This window comes from Cyclopterus lumpus, chromosome 2 (assembly GCF_009769545.1).
Source record: "Cyclopterus lumpus isolate fCycLum1 chromosome 2, fCycLum1.pri, whole genome shotgun sequence".
Lineage (NCBI taxonomy): Eukaryota > Metazoa > Chordata > Actinopteri > Perciformes > Cyclopteridae > Cyclopterus > Cyclopterus lumpus.
In genome coordinates, this window is record NC_046967.1 from 1,144,053 (window position 1) to 1,163,483 (window position 19,431).

At 44.5% G+C, this 19,431-nt stretch overlaps 2 protein-coding genes across 3 annotated transcripts; one reads left to right on the forward strand and one right to left on the reverse strand.

Moving 5' to 3' along the window:
- Positions 1-1,633: 1,633 nt before the first annotated feature.
- Positions 1,634-12,654, reverse strand: map3k2 (mitogen-activated protein kinase kinase kinase 2). Its single transcript, XM_034549083.1, has 17 exons — positions 12,316-12,654; positions 8,915-8,987; positions 8,563-8,681; positions 8,439-8,479; positions 8,260-8,359; positions 8,057-8,170; positions 7,877-7,970; positions 7,645-7,775; positions 7,483-7,562; positions 7,233-7,297; positions 6,948-7,040; positions 6,612-6,845; positions 6,384-6,532; positions 5,375-5,506; positions 5,171-5,300; positions 4,915-5,092; positions 1,634-4,831 (listed from the first exon to the last, which is right to left on the reverse strand). Exons 2-17 carry the CDS (start codon positions 8,967-8,969, stop codon positions 4,612-4,614), a joined length of 1,935 nt encoding a protein of 644 aa, XP_034404974.1. The 5' UTR covers positions 8,970-8,987; positions 12,316-12,654; the 3' UTR covers positions 1,634-4,611.
- A 722-nt stretch (positions 12,655-13,376) lies between these two features.
- On the forward strand, positions 13,377-18,583 carry sumo1 (small ubiquitin like modifier 1). Of its 2 annotated transcripts, none has more exons than XM_034549346.1 (5): positions 13,377-13,507; positions 13,813-13,887; positions 14,430-14,507; positions 14,620-14,691; positions 18,045-18,583. In XM_034549346.1, the coding sequence occupies exons 1-5, from the start codon at positions 13,496-13,498 to the stop codon at positions 18,111-18,113; spliced, it is 306 nt and encodes a 101-aa protein (XP_034405237.1). In that variant the 5' UTR covers positions 13,377-13,495; the 3' UTR covers positions 18,114-18,583. The 2 variants fall into 2 exon arrangements, with proteins under 2 accessions (XP_034405237.1, XP_034405238.1); XM_034549347.1 differs by lacking the exon at positions 18,045-18,583 and adding an exon at positions 17,950-18,039.
- Positions 18,584-19,431: the final 848 nt, after the last annotated feature.

The following is a 19,431-nucleotide window of genomic DNA, read 5'->3' on the forward strand; positions in this document are numbered from 1 at the left end:
TAATTACGGAGTTCAGTGAAGGTCTCACAACAAGTATACATGTAGTGACATGCTGCTGTCCACTAATGTTACTCTAGGAATGTGGAACAATAAACAACATTAATAAATAAATAAAAAGCTAATATTAGACCAGATGTTTCTATATTGAATCATATTAAAATTAAAACATTACCTCCATAGTGTGGTTCTGATCGACAACAGAATGCACTTCATGTAAACAAATGGTGTAACTAAATGATTTGTATTGAAAAGCTCATTAAAATGATCTGCGCTGTGATGCTGCTCTAGTGTTCGTGGAGTGTCACTGCAGGGTTGTGATTATTGCATAGAAACTATAAACATAGGATAACTATAATAAGAGTTATAGGATAACTCATCCTATAAGTCATTATCATTCATTTAAAAACATTATTTTTTAATATATCTAATTTATTATAGTTTTTTACATGACGGTTGTGTCATTGGCCTCAATGACTCTACGCTGCCCTCTGGTCGTCAACCGGCGTAATTACGCCTATTGAGCTTTTATTTTGAATGATTCAACCGGAAATCTTACTTGTATGTAATTTGTCAAACTTGATACCGCTGTTGTCATTGACTGTGGCCGCTAGAGGGCGCTAACACTCATTGTTTTAATCTGCTATTAATGACGTCAACAGTCCAATTATCTAGAAACATTTTAATATAATAAGACAATGTGAAACAAGATATGTTAAATAATAGTGCTTAACTTTCTCGCTCAATTTAACTGCAATTATAGCGTTAAATATTACAAATTAAAACATCCGTATTAAATATGAGTTTTATTTTGTAGGAAATAGGAAGTAATGCTTGTAGACAATTCAGTTAACTCCAAATAAATCCAGCTGTAGTGACCAGTTGTGGCCGCTAGAGGGAGTAAAGCCTCACTTTACCTGTAATCCACTGCATTTAAATGTGTAGTTACACGTGTTGCACCACCAGAGGGCAGCCTCGGCACATGATAAACCAGATTAAACCGACACAGTAAAGTTAGACAAAGTGTGTCACATTCATACTTCCGGTGAAGACATTCAATAATATAAATTAATTAAGCGGAAAAGATAAAAGCAAATAAGTGTTAAAAATAAATAAAATATACATTGAAATTAGGTTTTCAAGGTAGTTGATATTTATATGTATTTAATTGTATATAATGTATAAAACCCTCAAACATAACCACTGAGTCTATTTAAAATTCTAATTTTTTACATTTTGCATTAAACAAAAGAAGACACGATCACGAAAGTGAAATAAATATCTTTTTATTGTTTTTCGTCATCATAATCGTTGTAATTATGAACACAGAGCGGTCGCAATACTCCAGAATCTTGCCAGAAAACAGCAACCATTCCACGGCACCGCTGCGTCCCTCGAGACCCAACCATGCATAAAATCTCCCATTTAAAAAAAAAAAGTAAAATAAAAAATATATATTAAAAAATTATGCGTACCACTGATATACAGATCTGATATAAACAGGCGTATTGGTCACAAACCAATTAGAATTATAAACATGGCTTCTTTAACAATACACAGAGACCAGACATTTGGGGTATAAGTGGACTTTGCTTATTTAAAAAAAGGGTACATTTTAGTTTTATACATTTGTACATTATTTCTATTTTTTTTTTTTTAATTATCATTATTTGAATGTTCTCCCCTCCTACAGTCAGAATGCTCAAAGGCATTTTGGGCGCAGTGTCCAAATAGCACAAATTGCACGTTTACGCTCACATACGCACACACACACACACACACACACACACACACACACAGGAGTGGCAGCAGTGGCTTTAGACACTAAAGAGGACTACAGGTGGATCTGGGCTCCACGTGGTGAACGAGGCCATCTGACGGTTAAAAAAAAATAAAGAGACATTACATTCTTGCGCACACGCACACGCACACACACACACACACACACACACACACACACACACAGTCTTTAAAATGTGCAAAAGAAAGGTCGCTGAACGGAGCTGCACCCGGCGCCAGTGAATCAAAGGTAGTGCATAACGAGCATAACGAGCGTATCGAGGGGACCAGTGCTGGCGGCTCGTACCAGTTACTGCAAGCCGCCTCAAACCCAATACAACCAGTAACATTTGAAGAAGCTCTTTTGGCGTTGAAGGGTTTGTTGTGTGGAGAACCAGAAGTTCTCTCTACTGACACCCGGTGGCCGCTGCAGGGACTACAACAACAAACACGTAATGCACTGCATTGGGAAATTAAAATAGTTCCTTAATCACTTCTGAGAACGTTTCCAAGGTTAAGATATTATTCTGGAGACTTTATTCTCCGTATTTGTTGAATCAGCCGACATCATTTAAGTTTTATTTCTCTTAAATTAAATCGTACCAAACGAGTTCCTTCCAGGAAAACATTTAAGATCATTAAAGAATTAGCGAGTAGCAGCAACAAGCCAGACCTCCAGAGCTTCGTACCGTTAAACATCGGCTGGAATATTAATAAATAGACGTGAAGTCGTGTGAGCTTCAGCGAGAGGTTTTAGAGAACCAAGTGCATCATGGGACGTTTGTTTCCGTGCCGACGTGTGAATTTGTGACCGATTGCACCTTTAAGGTCAGATTTGACCTGAAGACGAGCTTCAGAGCGTCGGTTTGAATCCCGACGAACATTCAGGAAGAGTCGTTATTGATCACGTGACCGATCACATCATATTCAGACTGTGGAAGCTCGGGAGGAAACGGAGCGTTTGTGGTCGAGCTAAAGTGGCGAGTTCACATCTGATTTGGCAGCAACAACAACAACAACAACAACAACAACAACAAAGGAACAAAGCTGTGAGATGCTGTAAACGTCTTCAAGTGTGGGTCTGATCTGAGGAGGTGTGACACACACACACACACACACACACACACACACGCACACACACTGGGATGTTACCTGTAAATGTACCTGTGGGGAGGAGAGCTATAAGAGCTTTGACGGACAGCGTCATGCAGCCAGACCTCCGGCCAATCAGCTGAGAGCTTGTTGCCCCGCCCCTTTCCCGCTTCAGTAATGAAGCAGAACAGCAGAGTCTGAAAACCTTCCTTTTCTTCTTCTGATGAGAAACTTCATGAAATCAATTAGATCCTAATTGATTAATTAGATATTAATTGATTGATTCCTAATTGATTTCATGGCTGAATTCTCAACCTTTCATTAATAAACGTATTTTTTCTGGATTAATGGTCTAAAGATATTACATTTACCTTCATAGATGACTGAAACTACTTCTTCACATTTGAAATGCTGGAACGTGATGTTTTTGTCTTAAATATCGATAATCGATCGATAATCGTTTGCAGATTAATTTGTCGAATATCTTAAGCTGTGAATTACATTTAAATCATTTTTTCTCTACATTAACGTGTTTTAACAGTCCGGTCTTGACTGGATTTGAACCAGACGGTAAACTTCCACACAGCGAATCCGCCCGACAACAGCTCCACCAATCGGATCAGAGAGGAGGAAGCAGAGGAGCCACGCCCCTAAAGACCAACCAGCCAATCCCTGTCGAGTACCGGTCAGCTGGTACATTGCAGACAGAAGTGTGACTGACATCTGGTTACAGGCCAGAGCAGACGGGACCAGGTGAGACCAGGTGAGACCAGGTGAGACCAGGTGAGACCAGACAGAACCAGGGGAGACCCGATGAGACCCAGTGAGACCAGGTGAGACCCGGTGAGACCAGGTGAGACCAGGGGAGACCCGGTGAGACCAGGGGAGACCAGGGGAGACCCGGTGAGACCAGGTGAGACCAGGGGAGACCAGGTGAGACCAGGTGAGACCAGGTGAGACCAGGGGAGACCCGGTGAGACCAGGTGAGACCAGGGGAGACCCGGTGAGACCAGGGGAGACCCGGTGAGACCCGGTGTCCCCCTTACAGAAAAGGCAGAAGCGGACATTAACGGCTGAACTGGGATCAGCGGGATTTGTGGGCGAACGGTGCGAAGGCAGTTTACCGGGAGGCAAAACAACAAAAAACTCAAGAGTCCTACGCTGCGTTTAAAAAAACAGAAAAGGCACACTGCGAAGAACAAAGATGGAGGAAGAGGAGGAGGAGGAGGAGACGACAGTGAAGAGGAGGCGGGATGAGGGCAGGTGAGTGTCCTCTGCATCCGGGGTTCAGGTTCGTGTCTAGCAGCGGGCCCGGGTCATCACGTCCCTCTGGGTTTTGGCAGGAGACTACATTCTGGGGTCGGGTCAGCGAGCTGGGGGGGTCCAGGGCCACGTAAGAGTCCGGCTTCACCTCCTGTAGGTCCACGACACCAACGCCACTCCCAAACGCAAGAAGAGAGAAACCGTACAAACGTTTAAAAAGAGGAGGAGTCAGGAGAAAGAGCTCCGCCCCTCGTCGGTTGAGAAATTAAGGTGCAACTTGCGGAGAGAAATAAAATCTAAATTCATGTCCTCTATGGCGGTCTCATACAAACAGAGACGGGAGGACCCCCAACACCGGTCGGCACGCCCCACCTTCTTTCAGCCAGCTCCTCCTGGTCCATATAGTTTCAGCAGGAGGTGGAGGGGGCGGAGTCAGAGGCAGGGCGCCCCGTCAGGTAAGGCCGTATCGGGCGGGGGGGGTTAATGGACAAAGATGTGCCTCAGGAGCTCGTCGGCAGACGGCCGCTGCTTAGTCTCTACAAAGATCCGCTTGAGGAAGTCTCGGCAGTGGTCCGACACGTGGGCGGGCAGCACGGGGTTGGTGGGCTGGGTGGCGATCTTAAAGATGGCCGCCATGGCCTCGAACTCCGCCCACGGGGGTCGCTGCGTCAGCATCTCCACAACGGTGCAGCCGACGCTCCTAAAGGGGGAAACAACACGTTGACTCCAGAACCAGAACCCGCTCTGAACTCAAGCCCTCCAGAGACTTGAGGGCGCTCTCACCAGATGTCCGCCTTCCTGCCGTAGCCCTCGCCACTGATCACTTCAGGACTCATCCAGTAGGGGGTGCCGGTCACCGACATGATGCCCGTCCCCGACAGACAGATGGTCTGCAGCCGCCGGCTGGCCCCGAAGTCCCCCAGCTTCACGTTGCCCACCGAGTCCCGCAGGATGTTGGCCCCTGAACCAAGAGAGAGTCACCTAGCTGCAGCTTCCTGTTCACGCTCTATGAAATAAAGTTCCCCGCCCCCCTCCTCACCTTTGACGTCTCTGTGAACGATCATGTTGCTGTGCAGGTACGAGACCCCCTCCAGGATCTGCCGGGTGTATCGGCGGGTCACGTTTTCCGTCAGCGCTCCGTATGACTTCAGCTGGTCCTTGATGGAGCCCTTCAACCACAAAGCCAACGTCAATCAGGAGGTCGGGACGCATCATTAAAGCATTACAGTGGAGGTGAACTCACGCCGGGCATGTACTCCATGAAGATGGAGAGCGTTCGCTCCATGGTGTCCCTCAGGCAGCCGTAGTACTGGACGATCCGCTCGTGGCATAAGTTCTTCAGCAGCTGGATCTCACACTCTAGAGCGCTCACCTCCTGGAGGCCCGGAAACAAGCATCTTCATACTGTTCATGTGTTATACACCCACCTGTTTTACTATTCATGTGTTATACATGCAGCCTATGTTACTGTTCATGTGTTATACACGCAGCCTATGTTACTGTTCATGTGTTATACATGCAGCCTATGTTACTGTTCATGTGTTATACACCCACCTGTTTTACTATTCATGTGTTATACACGCAGCCTATGTTACTATTCATGTGTTATACATGCAGCCTATGTTACTGTTCATGTGTTATACACCCACCTGTTTTACTATTCATGTGTTATACACGCAGCCTATGTTACTATTCATGTGTTATACACGCAGCCTATGTTACTGTTCATGTGTTATACACCCACCTGTTTTACTATTCATGTGTTATACATGCAGCCTATGTTACTGTTCATGTGTTATACACCCACCTGTTTTACTATTCATGTGTTATACATGCAGCCTATGTTACTGTTCATGTGTTATACACCCACCTGTTTTACTATTCATGTGTTATACATGCAGCCTATGTTACTATTCATGTTATACATGCAGCCTATGTTACTATTCATGTTATACATGCAACCTATGTTACTATTCATGTGTTATACATGCAGCCTATGTTACTATTCATGTTATACATGTAGCCTATGTTACTATTCATGCGTTATACATGCAGCCTATGTTACTATTCATGTGTTATACATGCAGCCTATGTTACTATTCATGCGTTATACATGCTGCCTATGTTACTATTCATGTGTTATACATGTAGCCTATGTTACTATTCATGTGTTATACACCCACTCTATGTTATTGTTCATGTGTTATACACGCAGCACCCTATCTGATAATAACCATGCCTACATCTCTCACCTTGCTGGTCTCCGGGCTCTCGGGGTCAAACTGGACCTGCTTGACCGCTAGTTCCCGTCCGGTGTCGGCGTCGTAGCAGAGGAAAACCCGTCCGAAGGCGCCTTGACCCAGAAGCTTTCCCAGCCGCCAGTTGGTTGGCGCTCGCGGAGCTGAACACATCATGACATCATCATAAACAACAGCCGACCTGCATGAGGCGCTCACCAACAGAATCCACGTGCGACTCACAGCGGCTGGGGGGGCTGATGTCCATGACGGACAGGGTGGGGGCGGTGGGGTTGGGTTCGATGTCGCTGCCCCTCCGCGGCCTCCTGCCGGGCCCCGGGGCCTCCTCCAGGTCGGGGGTGAAGACGCTGCTGCTGCCGCTGCTGGTGCAGGGCGACTGCTCCGTCGGGCTGAAGCTGACCGGCGAGCGGAAGCCGTGGACCTGTGTTCGCCGAGCGCGAGGGAAGGTCTTCCTCCCTGCCGAGGAAGAGGAGGAGGAGGAGGAGGACCACCGGGGTTATGAACATAGATTTAAACATAGCTCACTTATTCAGGCTTCTTTCAGGACAATAAACCCACCGTCACTGTAATCTTGAAGACCGAAGGGAATGCCGTATCGCCGAGGGTACGTTCCACCTTTCCCCGACTTCTCAAACACCGGGACGTCATACTCTAGAGAGGAGGAGCAGGAGGAGGAGGAGGAGGAGGAGCAGGAGGAGGAGGAGGAAGAGTAGGAGCAGGAGGAGGAGTAGGAGCAGGAGGAGGAGGAGGAGGAGGAGGAGGAGGAGGAACCAACGGTTTAGTGTCCACACTTAGAAGTTGAGTTCATTTTTTTTAGTTATTAAAATGTTTCCCAACATTTACCTGGAAAGTCCTGGTGGTTGTCTGGGTAACTCTGTGCTCGCGGCATCCTGGACTTTGGGTAGTCGCTGCACGAAATAATAATAATAATATATTATATATATTATTTAGACTGGGTGTGCATTCAGGAGCTTGATCATACAACTAATCTGATCTGCAGATAGGTAATAAGGCATCGTATATCCATGTGTCTCCAACCATCTGAACATAGCATGCGACTCCTTAGACTCTTAAAGTGTATAAAGGTCCTGACCTGTCCAGCGGGCTGTCTAGAGAGGGACAACTCCCAGACGCAGAGTTCTCTGGACTGCTCATAGACAGCGGGTCCAGCATCTGAGGAAGAGAAACGTGCTATAAAAACATAAACTATGAATCATGGTTCTTTCCGTCTATAGAGAGCTGAAGGGGGACCTACCTGGTCCATGCTCTCGGGGATGAACTCCCCCTCGCTGTTGATGCTGGTGAAGGAGCCGTTCCTCGCCACCTGCTGCAGCGCGTCGGGAATGTAACCGGGAGGAGGGGAGCTGCGGTCCGTCGAATGGGAGCCTGAGGAGCAGCGTTGCTTATTATTATTAATACATAACGGAGGATCTTGTGTTATAGCCAGCAGGTGCATCAGAGAGCCTGAACCAGGAGACATGAATCACCTATCAGAGCCAGCATGCTCTTGTCAGCGACCCTGAACCCCGTGTTGTCCAGCTGCTCGTGGGACGACAGGAGGTCCATGTTGGAGGAGGAGTTCTGCAGAAAGAGACACTTGACTTCCTGTTTGCAGTTTAACATGCTAACAGCGTCCAGATGAAAGGTGAACACATGGAGCTGCTCACCTGAGAGGAGACCTGCAGCACCAGGAGGATCTTCAGGCTCTTCATGTGAACACTGCGATCCAGCAGCTCCACGGCCTTGTCCAGGTCGTCCTGAGTGGTCAGTGGAATCACCAGCTGCAGGAAGAAAAGACAACGTTGTTGTTGACATTGATTATTTCAAAGGTCGATCAATAGAATGAGCGCCTGTCCAAAAGGCTCCTCGCCTCGTTGTTGGTGTAGTGAAGGTCCATCGTCTGACCGAACGCCACTTTGGCTTTCGCCTTCAGGTCGTCCAGCTTGACGGGTCGAGGGAACTGTAGGATCCTAAGGAGGGGAGGAAAGGTCAGAGGTCGCGGCTGCAGGTCAGCGTGGACAACATTAAAGTGGTGGAACTGGCCCTCACCTCTTCTCCCCTTTGAACTCGAACTTCACTCTGACGTCGTTCTGTCGGAGAGACACACCACACGGGAGGAATGAGAACACATGTTGTTGTTGACAGACATGCCTGCATCCGTCGCCGTGGTTACCTGGTTCTTGGGCGAGGAGGCTTTGGGTTTGCCGAGGTCCGACAGGAACATGGCAGGACGGCTGGAGCGGTGCAGTTCGGCCAAGTCCTGCATGATCGAGTTCAGCGCCTCCTGCTCATCTGGGTGAGGACAAAGATCGATTAAACGCAGCTCATCACTTCAACCTAAAACAGGTCAAATATATAAACCTAAAAGGTACAGTTTAGTTAACCGGAAATCATTGTTGCTCCATGTAAACTGTGATTTATTTGTAATCCTCTTTTATCGTCTTTCAAGATCGGCAGCAAGAACGCGTTATGGGCAAAGAAGTGAAGGCTTGACTATCTACACACACACACACACACACACATACCCATCATCATGGCACGCCGATTGACCCAGGAGGCCAGGAAAGAGGATTCTCCCATCAAAGGGATTCCTTTCTCCTGCAACAGCAAAAGACAACATGAAGCTGGAGCCTGATCAGCTGATCTGTGCACAGTGAATCTCTCACGGAGCTGATATGTAAACAATAACATCACGTTTACTGTAAAACATCGGCCCAGTGCTGGTTACGTTGGAGGAAATCATTTAGATGGAGGTTGTTCATAGTGGGACATGGAACTGGTCATCTGGCCAGGTGGGTGTAAATATGGAGACATAAAATCACACATCCTGTGATCAATGATATTATTTATATGGGTGATGGAAAGGTAGTCTTCTTAATTACAGTGTGAATGTTTTAGTTTTAAAAAAAGACAGAAAACAGTTTCCCAACAGAACTGACAGTAGTTCTATTATTATTATTATTATTATTATTATGACAGTAGTATGTCTATTATTATTATGACAGTAGTATGTCTATTATTATTATTATGACAGTAGTATGGCTCTATTATTATTATTATTATTATGACAGTAGTATGGCTTTATTATTATTATTATGACAGTAGTATGTCTATTATTATTATTATGACAGTAGTATGGCTCTATTGTTATTATTATTATTATGACAGTAGTATGGCTCTATTATTATTATTATTATTATGACAGTAGTATGGCTTTATTATTATTATTATGACAGTAGTATGGCTCTATTATTATTATTATTATTATTATTATTATGACAGTAGTATGGCTCTATTATTATTATTGTTATTATTATTATGACAGTAGTATGGCTCTATTATTATTATTATTGTTATTATTATTATGACAGTAGTATGGCTCTATTATTATTATTATTATTATGACAGTAGTATGGCTCTATTATTATTATTGTTATTATTATTATGACAGTAGTATGGCTATATTATTATTATTGTTATTATTATTATGACAGTAGTATGGCTCTATTATTATTATTATTATTATTATTATTATTATGACAGTAGTATGGCTCTATTATTATTATTATTGTTATTATTATTATGACAGTAGTATGGCTCTATTATTATTATTGTTATTATTATTATGACAGTAGTATGGCTCTATTATTATTATTATTGTTATTATTATTATGACAGTAGTATGGCTCTATTATTATTATTGTTATTATTATTATGACAGTAGTATGGCTCTATTATTATTATTGTTATTATTATTATGACAGTAGTATGGCTCTATTATTATTATTATTATTGTTATTATTATTATGACAGTAGTATGGCTTTATTATTATGGCTCTATTGTTATTATTATTATGACAGTAGTATGGCTTTATTATTATGGCTCTATTGTTATTATTATTATGACAGTAGTATGGCTTTATTATTATGGCTCTATTATTATGACAGTATTATGGCTCTATTGTTATTATTATTATGACAGTAGTATGGCTTTATTATTATGGCTCTATTGTTATTATTATGACAGTAGTATGGCTCTATTATTATTATTATTATTATTATGACAGTGGTATGGCTTTATTATTATGGCTCTATTGTTATTATTATTATGACAGTAGTATGGCTCTATTATTATGGCTCTATTATTATGACAGTATTATGGCTCTATTGTTAATATGACAGTAGTATGGCTTTATTATTATGTCTCTATTGTTATTATTATTATGACAGTAGTATGGCTCTATTATTATGGCTCTATTATTATTATGACAGTAGTATGGCTCTATTATTATGGCTCTATTATTATTATGACAGTAGTATGGCTCTATTATTATTATGACAGTAGTATGGCTCTATTATTATGGCTCTATTATTATTATGACAGTAGTATGGCTCTATTATTATGGCTCTATTATTATGACAGTATTATGGCTCTATTGTTAATATGACAGTAGTATGGCTTTATTATTATGTCTCTATTGTTATTATTATTATGACAGTAGTATGGCTCTATTATTATGGCTCTATTATTATTATGACAGTATTATGGCTCTATTACGATGGCTCTATTATTATTATTATGACAGTATTATGGCTCTATTGTTATTATTATTATGACAGTAGTATGGCTTTATTATTATGGCTCTATTATTATTATTATGACAGTAGTATGGCTTTATTATTATGGTTCTATTGTTATTATTATTATTATGACAGTAGTATGGCTCTATTGTTATTATTATTATTATGACAGTAGTATGGCTCTATTGTTATTATTATTATTATGACAGTAGTATGGCTCTATTGTTATTATTATGACAGTAGTATGGCTCTATTGTTATTATTATTATTATGACAGTAGTATGGCTCTATTGTTATTATTATGACAGTAGTATGGCTCTATTGTTATTATTATTATTATTATTATGACAGTAGTATGGCTTTATTATTATTATTGTTATGACAGTTTTATGGCTCTATTATTATGACAGTTGTATGGCTGAATTATAGCTGATTTAAAGCAGTATTATGGCAGTATTACGGGTGATTTATGGCAGTATTATGGTAACATTAGGTCTGAATTATGGCAGTATTGTGGCAGTATTGTGGCAGTATTGTGGCAGTATTGTGGCAGTATTGTGGTAGTATTATGGCAGTATTGTGGTAGTATTGTGGCAGTATTGTGGCAGTATTGTGGTAGTATTGTGGTAGTATTGTGGCAGTATTGTGGTAGTATTGTGGTAGTATTATGGTAGTATTGTGGTAGTATTGTGGCAGTATTGTGGTAGTATTGTGGCAGTATTGTGGTAGTATTGTGGTAGTATTGTGGCAGTATTGTGGTAGTATTGTGGCAGTATTGTGGTAGTATTGTGGTAGTATTGTGGCAGTATTGTGGTAGTATTGTGGCAGTATTGTGGTAGTATTGTGGTAGTATTGTGGCAGTATTGTGGTAGTATTGTGGCAGTATTGTGGTAGTATTGTGGCAGTATTGTGGCAGTATTGTGGTAGTATTGTGGTAGTATTATGGTAGTATTGTGGCAGTATTGTGGTAGTATTGTGGCAGTATTGTGGTAGTATTGTGGCAGTATTGTGGCAGTATTGTGGCCTCCTATGGTGGATAACTAACGTTAGCTTTAAGCCCCGCATGCTAAAAATCCCTAACAACTGTTGCTAACGTAATGTGCCCCTCCAAGCCTACCGTAAGACAAAACGTCCCGACTGAACGATTCGGCGTGTTTGATATAATCGATATATAATCGATAAACAACAGGAGAAAGCAGATCTGTCTGGCGGAAGGAGCGAACAGCTTCTCGCTAGCAGAGACATCAGGAAGTTGTCAAGCTAAGCTAATGCCGTAAAAAAGCCAGAAAATAAGATGACTTTTACGACACATCTGGAGCGGGCGGCTTGGTCGTCGTCCCCTCACCTGGTGGCGGGTTGCACCAGTCCACAGGGCCGGTGACAGGAGCCCCGGGCCCCGCGGAGAGGAAGCAGAAGTTTGGCACTCCGGTCCCAACTTTCACTCGAGTCCTGCGGGGCCACGACGACGAGGCCCGACGGGGGTCAGCGGAGCCCACTGGGTCTTTCCGGGCGGAGAGACGACAAGATGAACGGTTCACCCGACGAAAGTATCCCCGTGTGCGTGTGCGTGGGAACAAAAGAGCCAAAGTTAACCGACGGCGTCCATTTGTTTGCGCTTCAAGAGCCTGGTTGACTGTAGCTCCGCTCGCTGTTGTCCCTCCCGGTCGCGTCAAGCTAACGGGCGTTAAACAGGGGGATACCGGAAGTGGACATATTTTGCTGGCAAAATAAAACAACTGATGTCTCGCGAATGTCTTACCCATATTTCCTCTGTTCAGATAAGATATGATAAGATAAGATAATCATGTATTAGTCCCACGGCGGGGACATTTAAAGGATTTACAGCAGTATAGAAATAACAATAGACATAGTAAAAATAAACAAGTTCAAAACAGATATTATAAATAAGCCAATAAGCAATAAAAAAAACAGTAATATAAAAGAGTAAATAATAGACAAAGATGAAATATTTAAATATACAGACGTAATAACTATTATAACAAATGTTATGTTGACAACACTTACCCGGAAATGTGTCTTGTACATGTACTTTAACCCCCGACACCTTGTTGTAGGAATTATTATATTGAGTTACTTTAACAGCAGTGTTCCAGTGTATGTGTCTGGGGCTTTTATTGTGAAGGATTAAACGCAAAGAATTGTTGTAAGAGGGGCTGTAAATAATGAAATAAAGTGTTATTATTGTATTGAGATATATATATATATATTCCTGGATCACGATTGAAACCTGTCAAATGATTACGTTTAAATAGCTGTTATGCTAAGTCATATTTATCTTATTATAATGACTTTCATGATCTTTCTTTTTTCAAAGAATGTTCATAATAATTTGATATTGTTGTTGTACAAAAAAAAAATACTTCCTCGTCTTATTTTGAAGGAAACTATTCCCGACGTCACTTCCAGCGGAAGTTGAGAATTCTCACAACATCGAGCTAGAGTTGCGACCGAAGGCTAGCCTCATCTATTGTCAATCACGTTGACGTCCCACACGGAGGAGAAACATGTCCGATACGGTGAGAAAGAAGCTCCGGGGGGGCTCGACAGTTCTGGGGCTGCTCGCGAGGGGAAAGAGGACATATTATGGTCTGTTAGCGGCTTCTTCGTATCCGGTTCAACAGCATGCTAACGGTTAGCTCCTGTAGCTTCAGGCCCATGGAGCTCTGCTTAAAGACCTGTTCAGCTATAACACTGTAATCGATACCGGAACTTCTGATCGATACGTAACGGTCCCGTGTGTGAACAGCGACGTTAAGCCCGCGTGCCTATTCATAATGTGTGTGTGGCGTTTACATGTTTATTTGTTGTTGTTGTTGTTTAGGAGACAAAACCATCCAGCCAAGATGGGGGTGAAAAGAAGGATGGAGAGTACATCAAGTTAAAAGTGATTGGTCAGGTGTGTATCAATGCACTCATAACGACCACCACATAACATGAACACGAGGGGGGGGGGGGGGGGGGGGGGGGGGGGGGGGGGGGGGGTGAGTGTGTGTTGTGGTGTGATGTGTGTTGTGGTGTGATGTGTGTGTGTGTGTGTGTGTGTGTGTGGTGTGTGTGTTGTGTGTGTTGTGTATATCGTGTGTGGTGTGGTGTGGTGTGTTGTGTGTGTTGTGTGTGTTGTGTGTGATGTGTGTGTTGTGTGTGTTGTGTATATCGTGTGTGGTGTGTGGTGTGGTGTGGTGTGTTGTGTGTGGTGTGTTGTGTGTGTTGTGTGTGTTGTGTGTGTTGTGTGTGATGTGTGTGTTGTGTGTGTTGTGGAGGCTGAGCTGCACACAAAAAGGTAACTTCCACTCAAAAAAGATATGAATGAATGAAACTACAGTATTTAAACTGTAACATGTCCTGGAGGGGATTTGTTTGTGTGTTGTTGTTTTCTGCGGCCTCCTTCCAGTAATGTTGTTGTTGTTGTTGTTGTCTCCGTCTCCTCTCCGCTCACAGGACAGCAGTGAAATCCACTTTAAGGTGAAAATGACGACACACCTGAAGAAGCTGAAGGAGTCTTACAGCCAGAGACAGGTCTGTGCTCTGTTCCCTTTGACGGGCCGCAGCAGAGGCCGTTGTTGTTGGTGTTGTTGTTGGTGTTGTTGTTGTTATTGGTGTTGTTATTGGTGTTGTTTGTGTGTTAAAGGGAGTTCCAGCCAGCACGCTACGGTTTCTGTTTGAAGGTCAGAGAATCGCAGACAACCAAACTCCCAAAGAGGTAAAGATGTCCTTCTTTCCTTCTCTCCTTCTTTCCTCCTCTCCTTCTCTCCTCCTCTCCTTCTTTCCTCCTCTCCTCCTTTCCTCCTCTCCTCCTCTCCTTCTCTCCTTCTTTCCTCCTCTCCTTCTCTCCTCCTCTCCTTCTTTCCTCCTCTCCTCCTTTCCTCCTCTCCTCCTCTCCTTCTCTCCTTCTTTCCTCCTCTCCTTCTCTCCTCCTCTCCTTCTTTCCTCCTCTCCTTCTTTCCTCCTCTCCTCCTTTCCTCCTCTCCTCCTCTCCTTCTCTCCTTCTTTCCTCCTCTCCTTCTCTCCTCCTCTCCTTCTTTCCTCCTCTCCTTCTTTCCTCCTCTCCTCCTCTCCTTCTCTCCTTCTTTCCTCCTCTCCTTCTCTCCTTCTTTCCTCCTCTCCTTCTCTCCTCCTCTCCTCCTCTCCTTCTTTCATCCTCTCCTTCTTTCCTCCTCTCCTCCTCTCCTTCTCTCCTTCTTTCCTCCTCTCCTTCTCTCCTTCTTTCCTCCTCTCCTTCTCTCCTCCTCTCCTTCTTTCCTCCTCTCCTCCTCTCCTTCTCTCCTCCTCTCCTTCTCTCCTCCTCTCCTCCTCTCCTTCTTTCCTCCTCTCCTTCTTTCCTCCTCTCCTCCTCTCCTTCTCTCCTTCTTTCCTCCTCTCCTCCTCTCCTTCTCTCCTTCTTTCCTCCTCTCCTCCTCTCCTTCTCTCCTCCTCTCCTCCTCTCCTTCTTTCCTCCTCTCCTTCTTTCCTCCTCTCCTTCTTTCCTCCTCTCCTCCTCTCCTTCTCTCCTTCTTTCCTCCTCTCCTCCTCTCCTTCTCTCCTTCTTCCTCCTCTCCTCCTCTCCTTCTCTCCTCCTCTCCTCCTCACCTTCTTTCCTCCTCTCCATCTCTCCTTCTTTCCTCCTCTCCTTCTCTCCTTCTTTCCTCCTCTCCTTCTCTCCTCCTCTCCTCCTCTCCTTCTTTCCTCCTCTCCTTCTTTCCTCCTCTCCTTCTTTCCTCCTCTCCTCCTCTCCTTCTCTCCTTCTTTCCTCCTCTCCTTCTCTCCTTCTTTCCTCCTCTCCTTCTCTCCTCCTCTCCTTCTTTCCTCCTCTCCTCCTCTCCTTCTCTCCTTCTTTCCTTCTCTCCTTCTTTCCTCCTCTCCTCCTCTCCTTCTCTCCTTCTTTCCTCCTCTCCTCCTCTCCTTCTCTCCTTCTTTCCTCCTCTCCTTCTCTCCTCCTCTCCTTCTTTCCTCCTCTCCTTCTTTCCTCCTCTCCTCCTCTCCTCCTCTCCTTCTTTCCTCCTCTCCTTCTTTCCTCCTCTCCTCCTCTCCTCCTCTCCTCCTCTCCTTCTCTCCTTCTTTCCTCCTCTCCTTCTCTCCTCCTCTCCTCCTCTCCTTCTCTCCTTCTTTCCTCCTCTCCTCCTCTCCTTCTCTCCTTCTTTCCTCCTCTCCTTCTCTCCTTCTTTCCTCCTCTCCTTCTCTCCTCCTCTCCTCCTCTCCTTCTTTCATCCTCTCCTTCTTTCCTCCTCTCCTCCTCTCCTTCTCTCCTTCTTTCCTCCTCTCCTTCTCTCCTTCTTTCCTCCTCTCCTTCTCTCCTCCTCTCCTTCTTTCCTCCTCTCCTTCTCTCCTCCTCTCCTTCTCTCCTCCTCTCCTCCTCTCCTTCTTTCCTCCTCTCCTTCTTTCCTCCTCTCCTCCTCTCCTTCTCTCCTTCTTTCCTCCTCTCCTCCTCTCCTTCTCTCCTTCTTTCCTCCTCTCCTCCTCTCCTTCTCTCCTCCTCTCCTCCTCTCCTTCTTTCCTCCTCTCCTTCTTTCCTCCTCTCCTTCTTTCCTCCTCTCCTCCTCTCCTTCTCTCCTTCTTTCCTCCTCTCCTCCTCTCCTTCTCTCCTTCTTTCCTCCTCTCCTCCTCTCCTTCTCTCCTCCTCTCCTCCTCTCCTTCTTTCCTCCTCTCCTTCTCTCCTTCTTTCCTCCTCTCCTTCTCTCCTTCTTTCCTCCTCTCCTTCTCTCCTCCTCTCCTCCTCTCCTTCTTTCCTCCTCTCCTTCTTTCCTCCTCTCCTTCTTTCCTCCTCTCCTCCTCTCCTTCTCTCCTTCTTTCCTCCTCTCCTTCTCTCCTTCTTTCCTCCTCTCCTTCTCTCCTCCTCTCCTTCTTTCCTCCTCTCCTCCTCTCCTTCTCTCCTTCTTTCCTTCTCTCCTTCTTTCCTCCTCTCCTCCTCTCCTTCTCTCCTTCTTTCCTCCTCTCCTCCTCTCCTTCTCTCCTTCTTTCCTCCTCTCCTTCTCTCCTCCTCTCCTTCTCTCCTCCTCTCCTTCTTTCCTCCTCTCCTTCTTTCCTCCTCTCCTCCTCTCCTCCTCTCCTTCTTTCCTCCTCTCCTTCTTTCCTCCTCTCCTCCTCTCCTTCTCTCCTTCTTTCCTCCTCTCCTTCTCTCCTCCTCTCCTTCTTTCCTCCTCTCCTCCTCTCCTTCTTTCCTCCTCTCCTCCTCTCCTCCTCTCCTCCTCTCCTCCTCTCCTTATTTCCTCCTCTCCTTCTTTCCTCCTCTCCTTCTCTCCTCCTCTCCTTCTTTCCTTCTCTCCTCCTCTCCTTCTTTCCTCCTCTCCTCCTCTCCTTCTTTCCTCCTCTCCTCCTCTCCTTCTTTCCTCCTCTCCTTCTCTCCATCTCTCCTCCTCTCCTTCTTTCCTTCTCTCCTCCTCTCCTTCTTTCCTCCTCTCCTCCTCTCCTTCTTTCCTTCTCTCCTCCTCTCCTTCTTTCCTTCTCTCCTCCTCTCCTTCTTTCCTTCTCTCCTCCTCTCCTTCTTTCCTCCTCTCCTCCTCTCCTTCTTTCCTTCTCTCCTCCTCTCCTTCTTTCCTTCTCTCCTTCTCTCCTTCTTTCCTCCTCTCCTTCTCTCCTTCTTTCCTCCTCTCCTCCTCTCCTCCTCTCCTTCTTTCCTTCTCTCCTCCTCTCCTTCTTTCCTCCTCTCCTCCTCTCCTTCTTTCCTTCTCTCCTCCTCTCCTTCTTTCCTTCTCTCCTCCTCTCCTTCTTTCCTCCTCTCCTCCTCTCCTTCTTTCCTTCTCTCCTCCTCTCCTTCTTTCCTCCTCTCCTCCTCTCCTTCTTTCCTCCTCTCCTTTCTTTGAGGTTTCCTAAAGCTTGATGAGAATTCTGTTTCTTTCACCTGTTTTTTGGCATCTTGAACAACATTTTGTGATATTCTCAACTGCACGATAAGAAAATCTATTTCAAAAGTGTTTTTTTCTCTCAACGTGCAGCGCATGCTTTTCATTTAAAAAACAAACCACAATGTTGTTGTTGGTTTTAGAGCGTTGACAGCTGTGAAATAAACAAACACGGAGCCCCTCTGTGGTTGACATCAGCTACGTGAGTGTCAACAGTGTGCCTTGTGTGTTCCTCCAGCTGGGCATGGAGGACGAGGACGTCATCGAGGTCTATCAAGAACAGACCGGCGGGCTTCGGAAGGACTAAACACATTTCTACTTTCCTTTTTCTTATTTTGTATTTGATTTTCTATGTATGTACGTATTTGTGTTCAGCTTCAAACCATCTGGATCAAACTCTGTGAGGAAAGGGGACGGGCGGCGCAGGTGTGCCCGCCCGGTTGCCCCCGGCAACCGCCTACGACGCGTGTGTCGCGCCGACGTTTTCATGACGTTTCTTTTGGGGCGTCGGCAGAAGCAAACGATGCATTCAAGGAACAGTTCAACGGGAACACTTCTCATTACAGTTATTAGTTATTATCCCGATGGCTTCGTGTCAGCTTTAGAGGAAGAATTAATTAAAAGCAGACGCATCCTTTTATAATTTTACAGTTCGCATCAAGGGACCAATAAGTTTATTATTTCCTTATTCGTCTTCTCTGGTTCAGTTTCTGGAGCGTTCGTAATAACCAGATTAAATAAGGAAGCTGCCCCGTGTGGTTTTGGGGATTCTTTTGACATCCGTTGATTGTAAATGTTTTGGCTTTGATTTAAGAAGCCGTTATTTGACTGATATGATGATATGGACACTATTAGAGATATTAATATATCGAGGAGCTCCTCGACGTCTGAGGTCCGCTGAGCCGACGGGTCTTTGGATGCGCTGTTCCTTTAAATCTGTGTTTGACCTCCGGGTTCTCTTGATGGCGTTCCACACGTCTTCGGTTTCCTGCGAGGAAACGGCTCCCGTCATTAAATTGTTAAAAAAACCATAATAATATTTTACATTTCAACAACCCATTTAAAAGATAGTTGTGCTTCATGTTGTGTTCTCTATTATGGTCTGTTTGAATGTATCTGCAGTGTCGTCTTTATTTATACTGAGGGGTTCTGTAATGATATATCTAAATACATATATATATATATATATATATATATATACCCCATATGGAGATATCTTTTGCTTGCTGACAGTTATACTTTGTTTTAAACTCGGTTCTTCAAGGGAACCTCGAACCATGTTCTCCTGTCTCAGCTTTACAGCTTTTCTTTGTGTTTTTGGAAAGAAACTCTCGCTGCTGGAGGAAGTTCCTCAAGGAGGTCGGACTCATGAGCAGCCACACACACACACATGTTGTCTCACACACATGTTGTCTCACACGCACGTTGTCTCACACACATGTTGTCTCACACACACTTGTTGTCTCACACACGCACACATGTTGTCTCACACACATGTTGTCTCACACACGCACATGTTGTCTCACACACACACACGTTGTCTCACACACACACACCTGGTTCAAGCTGCAGTGAGGCATCCAGAAACATGGCAGGAAGCTGCTTTTAAAGAGCGTTCCTTTCCT

Bases quoted from the DNA above. Each gene is read 5' to 3' on its own strand.
- map3k2 (XM_034549083.1), bottom strand. From the start codon at position 8,969: ATGGGAGAATCCTCTTTCCTGGCCTCCTGGGTCAATCGGCGTGCCATG. The intron at 8,480-8,562 runs GTAACCACGGCG...TCTCTCCGACAG, and splicing joins CCTCCTCGCCCAAGAACCAG to AACGACGTCAGAGTGAAGTT. The intron at 7,563-7,644 runs GTAGGTCCCCCT...TCTCTTCCTCAG, and splicing joins TCCCCGAGAGCATGGACCAG to ATGCTGGACCCGCTGTCTAT.
- sumo1 (XM_034549346.1), top strand. The intron at 13,888-14,429 runs GTGTGTATCAAT...CTCCGCTCACAG, and splicing joins AGTTAAAAGTGATTGGTCAG to GACAGCAGTGAAATCCACTT. The intron at 14,508-14,619 runs GTCTGTGCTCTG...TGTGTGTTAAAG, and splicing joins AGTCTTACAGCCAGAGACAG to GGAGTTCCAGCCAGCACGCT.